The sequence below is a fragment of the Tupaia chinensis genome, unplaced genomic scaffold, assembly GCF_000334495.1.
Source record: "Tupaia chinensis unplaced genomic scaffold, TupChi_1.0 Scaffold000695_1, whole genome shotgun sequence".
NCBI lineage: Eukaryota > Metazoa > Chordata > Mammalia > Scandentia > Tupaiidae > Tupaia > Tupaia belangeri.
Genome location: NW_006160218.1, coordinates 721,518 through 732,479, shown reverse-complemented (window position 1 = coordinate 732,479; position 10,962 = coordinate 721,518). Strand labels below are relative to the sequence as shown.

At 50.4% G+C, this 10,962-nt stretch overlaps 2 protein-coding genes and 1 long non-coding RNA gene across 3 annotated transcripts in view; 2 read left to right on the top strand and 1 right to left on the bottom strand.

Annotated features, from left to right (window-relative positions):
* Nucleotides 1-92, bottom strand: part of NCAPG (non-SMC condensin I complex subunit G) — a 28,823-nt gene extending 28,731 nt beyond the window's left edge. Inside the window, exon 1 of the mRNA XM_006160627.2 lies at nt 87-92. Within this exon, the coding sequence (XP_006160689.1) occupies nt 87-92 (6 nt within the window). The remainder of the gene's footprint in view (nt 1-86) is intronic.
* A 1,492-nt stretch (nt 93-1,584) lies between these two features.
* LOC114010059 (uncharacterized) lies at nt 1,585-5,339 on the top strand. The gene is made up of 2 exons (XR_003551449.1): nt 1,585-2,264; nt 4,911-5,339. It is a non-coding gene; the product is annotated as an uncharacterized LOC114010059 (long non-coding RNA).
* Nucleotides 5,340-6,888: 1,549 nt separating this feature from the next.
* The window catches only part of FAM184B (family with sequence similarity 184 member B), a 49,202-nt gene continuing 45,128 nt past the window's right edge, over nt 6,889-10,962 (top strand). The window contains exons 1-5 of the mRNA XM_014592453.2: nt 6,889-6,937; nt 8,272-8,327; nt 8,479-8,493; nt 8,645-8,659; nt 10,536-10,588. Of these exons, the coding sequence (XP_014447939.1) occupies nt 6,889-6,937; nt 8,272-8,327; nt 8,479-8,493; nt 8,645-8,659; nt 10,536-10,588 (188 nt within the window). The remainder of the gene's footprint in view (nt 6,938-8,271; nt 8,328-8,478; nt 8,494-8,644; nt 8,660-10,535; nt 10,589-10,962) is intronic.

Sequence of the window (10,962 nt, the reverse complement as noted above, 5' to 3'; positions counted from 1 at the left end):
GCGGCTGTCTGAGCGCGCGGGGCCCTTGTCCTTCGGGAACGGAGGGCGAGCCGGGAACCGCGGCCGGCGGCGCTGCACGCGCTAACCCGCATGGGATACGCATGCGCAAACGCGTGTCTTCCATAGGTGTTTAAAAATTAATTTTAAATTTGCAGTAGAGCACATGTACTCACCAGAGAAGGTGAGGAGGCCACAGGCTGCCAGGTCTGGGACTCTACGACGGGGGCCACTGGGAGTCCAGAGCCTCAGCCACCTGGCGGCCGTACGTCCGGCTGTCTCTGGGTCGCTGTGTCCACACGTTGGTGGCACTAAGGCCCTTCACGGCTCCCTCCGTCCACTCCCATCCATTCCCTGGTTGTCACATGCTACTGAAGTGGTAGCCCATGCTTTGGGAATCATCTGCATGTTTACTTTGTGAAAAAAAACGAGGGTGTGCCAGATCCGTGAGCAGAAGCGAGAGGTCCGAGAATCCCGGGAGGTCCTGGTGCCAGTTCCAGTCTTGCTCCTGAGCGGTGGTCTGCCCGCACGCCCTGGTCAAAGACTCCTGGAAATGGGTCCTTTTAGATGAAGCTTCTCCAAATTGCTGTTGTTTCAACGTGTGATCAGTAGTTATCGATGAGATAATTTGCGTTCTGTGTTCCTTAGGAGGCCTTCAGAATTGGGTATTTTATACTGGCCATATTTCAGGTGCCACCTGGACAGAGGCTGTTGGCTAGAGTTGTGTGGTGCAGAACCGTTCTGGGCTGTAAGAACTAGTTCATGTCCCAGTTGTTTTTAATGTAAAGTCAGCGGGTACCCTAAAGATTAAAAGAAGCCAGGGGCCCCAGACGGCCTGGCAGGCACATCGCTGCACTTCCACATGGCCAGTCGCAGTTCGATTCCTGGACCTGGTGGCTTTAAAATCATGCTGGTCGCGGGACCAGCAGTTGGCATAATGGCTATGTTGCTGGACTCCCATGTAGTGGACCGCGGTTCAAGTCACGGACCCAGTGGCTTAAACTCACACCAGGCACATGTGCGTGTGTGTTCAAGATCCCAGGAGGAGAATGGAGAAGGGATTGTGGCGTGGCCATCCCCCCCAGGAGGTAATTTCTCACTTTCTGTCTCTGTCTTTCTGGCAAGCGCATGCACCCTATAGCAAAAACCTCTCAAAAAAAAAAAAAAAAATCCTGCTGGTTGCTTGTGCGTGCATCCCAGGAGGAGAATGGAGAAGGGATTGCTGCACGGTCATCCCCCCGGGGTGATTGCCAGCTTTTCCTCTCGTTATCTCTGTCTGTCTGTCTGGCTTGCGTATGAGCACACACTTCCTAAGGCAAAAACCTCTCCAAAAACAAATTAGAAGAAAATGCTTGAAGGCATCTTTATTTGCGCCCCTAATTTCTCAGCTGTGTGTGGGCCATGGTCTGGCTACCCTGTGTCCTTACCTGTAACAGTACTCTTTCTGTACTGGGTTCTGCTAAGGAGAGCCTTTGGTCAGTTACGGAGTGATGCGACTGTTGGCCACCAGAGGTCAGTCTAACCAGTACATTTTTATTAACTTTCTGTTTAATGGTTAATGCTGTGTGTTTTTGTTCAGTATTTTTTTAAACATAATCTGAAAAGTTGTTTAGATAGGTTGGGTTACCTTTAAACGTTGTGGTCTCAGTGCCTTAAGGATTTCGTGTTTCCCAGCTTTCGCTCTGAGTAAAGAACAAATGATAACTATTGTGGGAACAATCTTCCTGCCCTAGGTAGACTGAGTTTAACTGAAGGATTAACCAAAAATAAGTAACAGGTGCAGTAAGGGTTATTAGCTCTGAAATCTCGGAGCAGTCTAGTTTTTTTTATCGTTTTAAAGGTTTTGTTTGTTTGGGGTTTTGCCGTAGGCCATGTGCACTCTCCAGGCAGGCCCCAGCTCCCGCGTGACGTGACTGCTGTTGCCGTGCCTGGCCGGTGAAAGCAGTCCAGGAGACGACCCTCCCCGAGCCTGTCCACGTGGCCTACTCCTGCGCCAGCTCACGGAGGGCGGTCACAGCCCTCCTGGCCACTCGCTCTGGTTGTCTCTGACGTTGCCCCTGGGGAAGGGCTGCAGAGGCGGGCCTCACCGTGGGAAGCCAGCACCTTCTCAGCTGAGCTCGCCAGGCCGGGCAGGCCGAGTGCCCCTGCCCAGAGCTTGCCTGGTGCACCCCAGCAGGTCGGCCGCAGAACGCTCGCACCTCCCCTCCTGACGAGGCCTGCGGGAGTGTGACTTGCAGGGAGGTCTCCAGACAGACCGTCCACCACAGGTAAGCTGGGTGTCCTCGGCACTCCCCTGAAGCAGCTGGATACCTTCCCCCTGAAAGACCATAACACGTCTTTTATCCCACCTCCTTTCTGAGAAAAGGAAAACACTATACGTGGCAGGAGGACAAATGGTGGGACCCTCTTAGGACTTTTCCTGCTAGGGCTCCTGTTAGATTTAACATCTAAAACATTTTTCTATAAAGAAAGTAATGTTTTAGAGTAGATTCTTGAGCAATTAGAGGCCTTAGAGGTGGACTTGGGTTATTTCATACTGATGCATGAATTGTTTTACATCTCTAGTAAATGCCTTTCTACTTTTGACTCCAGTGTTAAAGAAATCAAAATATCTATTAGAAATTTAGCCATTCATCCAATAACATGGAAGCGTGCCTACTGGCCCAAACATGGGAATGCGGAATTAAATAAGCTACAAAAACTCGTTTAAAAATGTCTGAACCAATATACACCATCTGTGCTCTCTAGGGTAACACTAAATAACCCTAAACCCTGGCCCATATGTTGGTCCGTTAAATGTTTGAAAAGATGGAATGGAGGAGCCATGCAGAGTGGTGGGGGTGGGTGAGCGGGCACACTGATGGCCACGGGGAAGCAGCCAGGGAGCACCTGCGGTCATGGGTCGCGGGTGTTCTGTGTGCAGATTTGGGGTATGGCTCAGTGCACACGGCAGTGCACACGAGGACAGGATAGGAGGGCTCTGCAGGGTCAGCCGGGGCCTGTCCACCTTTCAGGCATCATGAGAACTTGGTGTGAGTGAAGGCTGGTGGCGCATCCGCCCGTGGGCCACGCCGTCGCGCTGAGGGTGCTACGCCAGCCGGCCTGAGCCTCGGGTACTTTCTCCACTCTCACTCGCTGCTGTTGAAAGGAAAAGGAAAACCTCCATGACGCATCTTAGGCGATTTAAAGCAGTTTTGTTAATGGCCACATACTCGAGTCTGAAATTGCATGCAGTCTGCCAGGCTTTATTGGTGGCAACAATGAGGTTATGTCCTATAAACGTGCTAGGGATGAGACCAAGAAAATGGGAAGGACGAGGGTACCGCAGTGCAAGCCCTGCCAGCTGGCCACCTGCCATGACCTGAGCGCTGTGACCAGCCTTTCTCCATGCCATGTGGGAACTGCCTGGTTTTTAACAAACTGGCTTAAAGGAGCAATGGTAGGAAGCTGGCTCTGGGACACAGTCAGAAACAGCCACACCCGGTCTGGACCGTCACACAGCTCGTCCCCTGGAACTAGGTGGTCGAGTGGGAAGATGTACGTGACTGGCGTGTGATCTAAAAGTTCCTGGTACCGTTTGGGGAATTAGACCCAGCACAGCAGGGATCACGCAGGAGATCGGAGACCCTGCTCCGCCTCACAAGGATCCTACTGTACACAGAAACCAAGCTGGGGGAGCACCGCGGTAGCTCACAGCAGAAACCAGGTGGGACGTTCTTGAGATGAGCGTGACCCTTAGGAAGGTGAGAAGCTAATTGTAGCTTTTATGGGGCCGGGGATGGCTACATTGGTTTAGCTGCTGAGCCTGTACCTAACCCTGCCCTCTGGTGTCTGGCACTCCAGGAGGTCAGCCAGTGCTCTACAGCTTCCTTCGGGAGGGACCTGACACGTGGAGCAGCCCGTGGAGTTGGCCGCTGTCCACCACACAGGCCATAGGTTAGCCACGATCGCACTGAGTGACCAGGCTGCTAGACAGAGGGTGTCACTCGGTGAGGCAGTGAGGGCCCAGCCACCAGCCAGAGAGCCACGCTCCTGCACCGGCTAAAGTGCCTTCGTGGTGGCTGCTGCCCACTTTCTCCCCAGGGACTGGGTCCAACTGTGTCATGTGGCATTGGCCCAGGGTCCCCACTTGGTGGTAGAGCAGTTTCCTTCTTTGAACTCAGCTCTTTCTGTGCTGGTCACATACTATGTAGGATAAAGTCCTTTAAATGTGTTGGGTTGCCAGACTTAGCAAATAAAAATACAGATAAATTCAAATTTCAGATAAACAGTAAAACCTAGGGCATATGCCAGGAAGGCACTTGTTACTCATCTTAGTTAGAATTTAACAGGCTGTCTGCATTTTATCAGGCAGCCTTATAAATGTAGTGGTAGCATCGATTAGGCTTGGCAGTGGCACCTGGCCGTTCCTGGTAACGTTCCGACTCCAGCATTCACTCTCTTCCTGCCTGCTAATGACTGGGGTGGGGGAGGCGCACGTAGTTGACCCACTTAGGGTTGGAACTGGGGTCCCATGGCAGAGGAAGGACCTAATGGCAGGCACAAAACTTTTTATAGGACACGCAGTATTTAAAATAAGTACATAATCATTACAACACCTTTAAACATAAGTTTTCAAAATGCTGTCTCCCTGGTGGGGAGTTGGGATGTGTTTTGTTTGTTCATGTGTGTGTGCGTGTGTGTGTGTGTTGTTCGTGTGTGTGTGTGTGTGCGTGTGTGTGTTTGTTGTTTGTTCGTGTGTGTGTGTGTGTGTGCGTGTGTGTTTTAAGCAGTTACTTTCTTAATTCTTCTTGACCGTGAAGACTAAGTGTATTACTTCCTCTTCTTTTTTCGTTACTTGGGAGCATAGTCTGGCTGCCGTTCTTTCTCACAGGAAAGCCCACAAATTTGGAACATCTATTTTTACCTTGCAGAACTCCCAAAAGACAAGGATGTGAAAGCGCAAGGTACAGGCTGGGGGCGAGGAGCAAAGGCAGAAACAAAGCGATGGTTCAGAAACATACTTTCACCTCCTCTTTGCAAGGCGACTGTTTCTCAGAAGACCGAAGGCTTGTTCTCTGGAGAAGCTGAATCTGATAGGACGCGGGAGGGTGACAGTGATACTTGTTACGTCGAAGACAGCATGATAAGAAGAATGTCTGATACGTGTTACGTCGAAGACAGAATGATAAGAAGAATGTCTGATACGTGTTACGTCGACGACAGAATGATGAGAAGAATGCCCGGTCTCTGGACACCGTGGGGACCCTCCAGTTCATTTTTTCCACCCAGCTACAAAATCTGGTAACAGAGCTTATGCCTGGCCCTGCACAACCACCTGAAAAAAAGCAGTGAACAAAATACTTAGCACTAGATTATTTTGTGTTTTTTAAAAAAGGATTATTTATTTAATTTTATTTCACTGTTATTTTTTAATTTGACAAGAGAGAGAGAGGGAAAGTAAGAAAAGTAGTCCCCCAGGTCTGGGACTTGAACCCTCTTTGGTCACGTGGGAGTCCATGCCTTCACCACTACGCCGTCTGCTAGGTCAGGCACTTGATTACCTGTTACTCTGAAGCCTGGAGCCCACAGGCCCTGCACATGGATAGCTTTCAGTCACTTGAAATCACTACACACTGGCAGCTAGGCATTGGAGGAAAACTTTCACATTAAAGATGAATTTAAAACTCCTCAAAGAAGGTATGATATCCACAGAAATGCAGAGAATATATTGTCCATGAAATAAGAACAGGATACTGGGCCAGCAGGTGTGTGGTGGTGAAGATACTGGATCCCACATAGCTGGCTTCATGGTTCAAGTCCTGGACGTGGCTTCTTGAAAATCATGCCGGGCGCGTGTCCACGCATGCTCAAAATCCCAGTGGAAGAGAAGGCAGTGTGGTGTGGCCATCCCCTGGGAGGAGATTTCCACTTTCCCTCTCTCTCTATCTCTCCAGTGAGCATATGCACCCTGTTGCAAAACTTAAAAACAGGATGCTCTTTTAAAAATGAATAATCAGGGCACCAGCAGTTAGCATAATGGCTATGTCGCTGAACTCCCATGTAGTAGACCATGGTTCAGGTCCCAGACCCAGCGGCATAAACTCATACCAGGCGCGATCCCGAGAGGAGAATGGAAGAGAAGGGATTGTGGCGTGGCCATCCCCTCTGGGGGGTGATTCCTCACTTTCTATCTCTCTGTCTCTGTGTCTTTCTGGTGGGTGCACCATGCCCTATAGCAAAAACCTCTCAAAAAAAAAAAAAAAAAGAAAAAGAAAAAGAATCAGTAAATAAGCTTTGGGGCAAGTAGGAGAACCAAAATGAAATATTCAGTAGATGTGCTGGAAAATAAGTCAAAATTCCAGAAAGTCACGGGCAGAAGTGGAAGTTGGCCAAAACCAAAAAGAAAACTTGGGAACCAGCAGTTAGCGTAATGGCTATGTCACTGGACTCCACGTAGTTGACCGCAGTTCATGTCCTGGACCCGGTGGCTTAAAACTCACGCTGGGCACGTGTGCGTGCGTGCCCAAGATCCCGAGAGGAGAATGGAGGAGAAGGGATTGAGGCGTGACCATCCCCCCTGGGGGGGTGTGATTTCTCGCTTTCTGTCTCTCTGTCTCTGGCGAGCGCACGTGCCCTATAGCGTAAACCTCTTAAAAAAAAAAAAAAGAAAAGAAAAGAAAACTAGATCAGAGTAAGATGCAACATCTGGTGAGAGTTGCAGAATAAGAGAACAAGAAAAGAGGCGAGTAAAAGTAATGCCGATGTCCTAAATTAAAAGGGCCCACTGGGTGTCCAGAGCAATGAATTAAAAACCACAGAAGCACATTGTATTTCAGGATGGCAGGGTTAAAGGAAATCTTAAAAGCTTCCAGAGAAGGAAGACAGTCCCACAGAAAGGATGATCTCAGGATGGCGCTTAGACTTTTGCGTAGCAGCACCGGATGCTGGAAGAGTGAAGGCAAGGCTTCACGTCCAGGAGAAGTTACAGCCTCACATCTGCCCTGGCAGTTCAGTCGGGTATGAGACTGAAATAAAGGCACCTGGAGGCTGTGCCGGTACAGAACTGTGTCTCCCATCCACTCTTCCCGGAAGGCCTGAGATCCGGGAACTGGAAGGTCTCACAAAGGACAGGAAGGAAAGTCCCAGTGTCCACCGTGGGAGTGAACAGGATGGCGGTCCGTGAAGTAGGTCTTTGCGGGCAAATGTGAGCATGGGAAAATGCAGAAGGGAGCGAAGCAGATGTTGAAGCGTTAGGGGAAAAGAAGGGGAGAGAGACTACGGGAAACTTACGTGAGTACACATTTTAGGTGGTTATCACCGAGGCACAAGAGTAAATCTGACATTTTTCATTTAAGAAAGAAATTTGGTGATAATTTGGATTCGTATTTCAGATATTTGATATTCAAAATATTGTGAAACTAGCATTGCCCGCTGAGGGAGCGAGCAGCCCTTAGGCCAGACTGCGTTTGGGATGTGTGCTCACTTTTAACAACACGTGTACTGCAGAAAGGACTTGTTGAAAAGTTTTCCAGTAACTCGATTTGTGAAAGGAACTTTGTCCTGGGCCTGTGTATGGCCTGGTCAGTAAGGCAGCTAGATCCCACATGGCCAAGCATGTGGTTCAGTCCCAGGTCCAGCAGCTGGGAAATAAAGAGGAACTTTGTCCCTTGCTTAAGCAAATCTCAAACATTTTTTTCTTATTTACAAAAATGATGAATAGTCTATTCCAGCAATTTCAAAAAACTTTTTGTTTACAATTTAGCCTCTATATATTAAAAAGTGTAAGGAATAACCTACTTTTCAAAAATCATATTTTAGCATTTTCATATCATTTTTCATCTTTCCTATTCTTTTTGTCATCAAGTTATGTCCAGTGGCTGATCTATAATATATTCTTGTATAGCATTTTAGACTTTTTCCCTATAAGTTAATGGTTCAGGTTTTTTCTATTAAGTGTGAATGATGTGTGCTGGCATGTCTGGTGGTCACATCTATCGAAGGATAGCGTATATACAATAACACACACTAGCCACACGTGTGTAACTCTGGCTATGCCCACCTCCTGTTTGGAGTAACTGATGTTTCCCCGTGAAACCCACAACATGGAGACTGATTCGCTGAGGTCCCTCCAGCCAAGAAGGCCCCCAGGATGCTCGCGCCCCTCGAGCCAGTCTCTGAGCTGATCATGTCCCAAGACCCCCTCCTTAATTTTGCCCTTAAAGACATGTCCGAGCTCCTCAGATGACCGGGCTTTTTCAGCACCGCTCCCTGCCCTCCTTCCTTCGTGCACAGCATCAGAGCTGTGCTCTCCCCCATCATGCCTGTGCCCGCGGGTCAGCTCGGTGCAGGTGGGTGGGCATGGCTGGGCGCAGTGACCCGTGTACCCGTTCATCTCCCGTCACACCCGTGCCTGCGGGTCACCTCGGTGCAGGTGGGTGGGTGTGGCTGGGCGCGGTGACCCGTGTACCCATTCATCTCCCGTCACACCCGTGCCTGCAGGTCAGCTTGGTGCAGGTGGGTGGGCGTGGCTGGGCGCAGTGACCCACGTACCTGTTCATCTCCCATCACACCCGTGTCTGCAGGTCAGCTTGGTGCAGGTGGGTGGGCGTGGCTGGGCGCAGTGACCCGTGTACCTGTTCATCTCCCATCACACCTGTGCCTGCAGGTCACCTCGGTGCAGGTGGGTGGGCGTGGCTGGGCGCGGTGACACACATACCCGTTCATCTGTCCTCTCACCTGCTGTTGGGCATTTGAGTTCTTTCCAGTTCTGGGCTATTATGAATAAAGCTGCAGTAAATATTCTGGGTTTTTGTGGATGTGTATTCAATCTTGGATAAATATCTAGGTGTCAAACTGCTGTGTTACAGGGTAGCTGTGTGCTTAGTTTTTGTAGAATTACCACTTTCCAAAGCGATTATAAAATTTTACATTCCCATCAGCAGTATGAAATTCCAGTTGCTGGGTGTCTTTACAAATACTCGTTATTGTCAGCCTTTTTGATTGTACCCGTCTGTGGTTGGGTACACTGTCTCAGAGAAGCTTTCCTGTAACCAGCCTTGTGGGCACCTCTGCCCGTGGCTCACTGGCCGTTCGGGTCCCTCTGGCCTAAGGTGTGTGTCTGCGGGAGTCCTTGGGCCTCTGGTGAGTGAGCGTCTTTTCCTTCGGGGTCCGTAGCTCTCTGTATACACTGCGTACGGTTGTCTTGCCAGGTGTGTGTGCTGTGAATGCCTCCTGCCATTCTGCGAGTTGCCTTTCTGCTCTTATTTTAGGCTGTCGGGGTTATTTCATAGACAACTTGGGATTAGACCGAAGCTTTACCGAACTTGTGTGGGTATAAGCTCAGCTCAAGAGGCCAGATGGTGGTGCCGCAGCTAAAGGGTGCTCCGTGAGGCTGGCCCACACGAGACGTCTGCAGATCTCCGGGAGACACAGCACACACATGCCCATGATTGGAGGACACAGCATCTGTTGCTCGCTCACTCGCTCACTCTCTTGCTCAGGGAAGAAATACACCTTTTTAAATGAAAAAAATTTAGAGCAAAGTTTCTCAATTGTATTTGGATCTAACTTCACCTTTTTTGAACCATTTATGTACTATATTAAATATACTGAAATTCGTAGGTAGGTAATATATTCTACTTACATGCCATTTTTTTTTTTTTTTGAATTTTTGAATTTTTGACATAGGGTGCGTGCATTCCCTGGAGAGAGACAGAAAGTGACAAATCACCCCTCAGGGAGATGGCCACACCACAGCCCCTTCTCCTCCAGTCTCCTCTCGGGACTGTGGGCCTACATGCACGCGGACCCAGCGTGATCCTGAAGCTGCTGGGTCCAAGACTCCTACTGCTGTTGACCACGCTTGGAGTCCAGCACCTGAGCCCTTACGCCACCTGCTGGCCCTCCACGCACTCTTGAAATCATCATTTCTTGGCAGTAACGGAAAGGGAGAATGAATGGAATTACAGTTCAGTTATTTTAGCATGTCCCTGGCTGGGGGATTGCCAGTGCATAGCTGTTACGTGACGTCATGGCTTGCACATGCCAGTAAGTTCACCGTGACTGCGGAAGTGGCAAGTGTGTGCTGTCTGGTGGCCACTGCTGGTGAGGTTTTCCAAAACGGTGAGCAGCTTTTGGTAAAGCTGCTGTTCCTGTAGCTCACACAAAGCTTGAGTTCCTGTAAGGCTGGTGTACAGGACCATCCTGCAGAAACCCTGTGAAGACAGCGTCATTAAGTAGGGGCGTGGATTCCTGGCTCCTCCCTCAGGTGGGCCTAGCCTAGGGCCCAAGAATCTCCTGGTGGTCATTCTTACTCCTGTTTTATTTTTAAAGAATAATTTATTCATTATTTTAATTTGACTAGAGAGAGATAGGGAAAGTGAGAAAGCAAGCCACCAGGGCAAGCCACCAGGTCTGGGACTCGAACCGTGGTCGACCATGTGGGAGTGTCCAGCGGCCTAACCACCTCACCACTGGGGAGACAGGTGTCCTGGGTAGGGAACCTGGGATGATGGACTAGAGACCCGAGGCCCAGGTGGCCTTTCCTCTGGGCGCAGGGCTCAGAAACCTGGGACCGAGTTCCTCCGCTGCGGGAGCTGCTCTGCCGCCTGTAATCGACTCCGGGCACGTTTTCTGGGCCGATGGCCTCCCGTGGAAGACGGGGACTGTCACCGCTCTGAGCGTAGTACGGGAGTAGGGCTGGGTTTCTAAGGCCTTGGGAGCTTGCTTGATTTACGAACAAGGTCGGAACTCGGTCTACGAACCATGCGGCCGATTATGTGCGGACGTTATTATCCACGCTTCTGGAAAACCTGGCCTCTTCCCCCAAAGCCCACCGAAACCGGGCCGGCCCCGGCACAGCACCGAGGACCGCGGCCGTCCTGCCGTGCCCTGGCCACTCCGCCTCCCCGCCTGCACCGGACCTCTCCCACTCCGCCCCGCGGCACCGCCCGCCCCGGACGCCGGGCTGCGGGCCCGGGCCGG